Source organism: Mus pahari, chromosome 7, assembly GCF_900095145.1.
Source record: "Mus pahari chromosome 7, PAHARI_EIJ_v1.1, whole genome shotgun sequence".
In the NCBI taxonomy this organism is placed as follows: Eukaryota; Metazoa; Chordata; class Mammalia; order Rodentia; family Muridae; genus Mus; species Mus pahari.
In genome coordinates this window covers 98479378-98482226 of record NC_034596.1, presented here as the reverse complement: position 1 = coordinate 98482226, position 2849 = coordinate 98479378, and the positions used below count along the sequence as shown (strand labels likewise).

At 60.1% G+C, this 2849-nt stretch overlaps 1 protein-coding gene across 1 annotated transcript; it reads left to right on the top strand.

Moving 5' to 3' along the window:
• The first annotated feature begins 369 nt into the window (after positions 1 to 369).
• On the top strand, positions 370 to 2440 carry Gsc (goosecoid homeobox). Its single transcript, XM_021202307.2, has 3 exons — positions 370 to 853; positions 1373 to 1632; positions 2011 to 2440. Exons 1-3 carry the CDS (start codon positions 499 to 501, stop codon positions 2164 to 2166), a joined length of 771 nt encoding a protein of 256 aa, XP_021057966.1. The 5' UTR covers positions 370 to 498; the 3' UTR covers positions 2167 to 2440.
• Positions 2441 to 2849: the final 409 nt, after the last annotated feature.

The window sequence follows — 2849 nt, the reverse complement described above, 5'->3', positions numbered from 1 at the left end:
GCCGAATGGAAAAGATTAGGTTAATTTCATTAATTCTCAATCCACAATCTTTTTCAGGCCCTGTGGCCCCCCTCCTCTTGGCATCTCTCCCCCTCCCCTGCAAGCGCCCCCGCCCCCCCATTCCACACCACCCAAAGGAAAAGAAAAGGACCAAATCTGGTTCTGTTTGTCATCTGCATATTACCAGGAACTAAATCCAGGATGACGTCGACTCGGTATAAAACCAACAAGAGGTTGAGCCGGTCGGAGCTGCGTCCTACCCGCGGGTTGAGTTCAGCTAGGCGGCGGCGAGGGGAGGAGAGGGCGGGAGGAGGGAGCTCGGACGCAGGGGGCGGGGAGGGGCGCGAGTTGCGCGCTCGCCCGCGCTCTCTTTCGGTTTGCTCGCCCGCGGGAGCAGAGAGTGGGACAATTCCCAACCCCCACCCCAAACAACACCACTTGGAGACTTCTTCTTCGGCGCGTCCCCGCCGCCCCCCGGTCCCGGCGCGGGGCTCGGGGATGCCCGCCAGCATGTTCAGCATCGACAACATCCTGGCCGCCCGGCCGCGCTGCAAAGACGCGGTGCTCCCGGTGGCGCCCAGCGCCGCGGCTCCGGTGGTCTTCCCGGCTCTGCACGGGGACTCGCTCTACGGGGCGGGCGGCGGCACCTCCTCGGACTACGGCGCCTTCTACCCGCGTCCTGTGGCCCCCGGAGGCGCGGGCCTCCCGGCCGCGGTCGGCGGCTCTCGCCTGGGCTACAACAGCTACTTCTACGGGCAGCTGCACGTGCAGGCGGCGCCCGTGGGCCCGGCTTGCTGCGGGGCTGTGCCGCCGCTGGGGGCCCAGCAGTGCTCCTGCGTCCCGACGCCCCCAGGTAGGGTCGTGATTGCGCGCGAGCCGGCCTTCGCCACCGCGGCAGTCGGTGGCTGCTGGGGCGTGGACGCGCGGTTTGCTTGCTTTATTCACCTGGCACCAACTTTCTCCCTTTGCAAGCCTTCCCCGTTCTCCCATTTATTTATTTATCTTTTACTTTTTATTTTTATTTTTATTTTTTATTTTTGAATCGCCGGGCACGGGGACTTTGCATGCGTCTACTGTAAACTTTAGGTTAGAGTTAAAGAAGCCGAGTCACCGGGAGTCTCAGGGCGACTCCACGCGCGCGCCGGAATTAAGTGAGGGCGCGGGGAGACTGTGATTCTAAAGTGCCTGAACTGGCTTTTGGATGTGTGCAGGCGGACGCTCCTTTCACGTCTGGGCATCCCTGGTCTCGGTGCTCCCCAAAGACCTAGTGCCCCTTGCAGACTTTTTATTTTAAAGTGAGCTAGGGCAGCGAGCGGGTTGGCTTAAGGTGCCGAGGGAGGATGACTGACTCCCGTCCCTCCCTCTGTCGCAGGCTATGAGGGCCCCGGTTCTGTTCTGGTGTCTCCGGTGCCGCACCAGATGCTGCCCTACATGAACGTGGGCACTCTGTCGCGCACCGAGCTGCAGCTGCTCAACCAGCTGCACTGTCGGCGGAAGCGGCGGCACCGCACCATCTTCACCGATGAGCAGCTCGAAGCCCTGGAGAACCTCTTCCAGGAGACGAAGTACCCAGACGTGGGCACTCGGGAGCAACTGGCCCGGAAGGTGCACCTCCGGGAGGAGAAGGTGGAGGTAGGAAAGAACCCCAGATGAGGTGGGCTGGGGTAGGGGCGTCTAGCGGGCCTTCCCTGCACCCAGCTTTTGCCCAGTCCTTCTTTGGGTTGTGGCCACTCTAAGAGCACCCCAGAGGCTGTAGCCTGGAGGCTGCACGAGGGTACTTTAGGCCCAAGAAGGAAATGAGGAAGCGTGGAGGGTGTTTCTCCTTTTGTTGGCCCTGAGCACTGCGGTTGCCTGTGATTTCTCTCTGCCAGGCTGAGGTCCCACGATTTCTCCCTGCCAGGCTGAGGTTCTACGGTCAGGCTGTCCCCTGGCCACGCGGGGCCAGCCGGTGCCCTGGTGTCGGTGGGCAGCGAGCGGCCTTTAGGTCACCACTGTTTGGTTGCGCAACAGGTCTGGTTTAAGAACCGCCGAGCCAAGTGGAGACGACAGAAACGATCCTCCTCGGAGGAGTCAGAAAACGCTGAGAAGTGGAACAAGACGTCCTCGAAAGCCTCGCTGGAGAAGAGGGAAGAGGAAGGTAAAAGCGATTTGGACTCGGACAGCTGACGGTCGCGGGCCGGCCGGGGCACTTGCCTGCCGCAAGGACTTGCACAGACAGTCGATGCTACTTGCACACGCCCTGCCTTGCGGGAGGGGGTCGAGAAAGCAACGAGGAGCTAGCTGTAAATAATGTACAGGCCCGGGACTGCCGGGGACAGGCACGTGGGGACCGCAGCCCCGCCGTCCCGGGCTGCCTGCGTGAGCCGCGTTCCCCACCGTAGTATTTATAGTTAAGTTAACGGTGACAATACAATAAAGTGATGGCAATGTAGACCAGCCAAGTTGTATTTCCTACCCTAGTGCCATCAGTTGAGGCCTAGGAAAGAAATCTGTTTAGTTGCGATGCAGAAGGCAATTAAAAACAGTGGAGTAGGGGTGGGGAGATAGGACTGGGTTGCATGGGCATTGTGGGTCTCAGGAAGGGGTGGGGAGTGCAGGCAGGGCTTTTGAAAGCTTCACCTTTTCCATCATCCCTTCTTTTCTTAAAGCTTCCTCAGAGCCCCTACTCAGCCATCCACTCGGGGACCTCCGCTCACCCTAGACTCAAGGCCAACCAGAATTGAATTCCTGTTCCAAAAAGGGTAGCTCTCTTGGTTGCTGGTGCTTTCTTTCTGGCTGTCACCTCCGCGGGGAGCTGTCCCTTCCTCCCTCTGAGCCTAGAGCGTTTGTTTCCAGGACACAGACCTGGT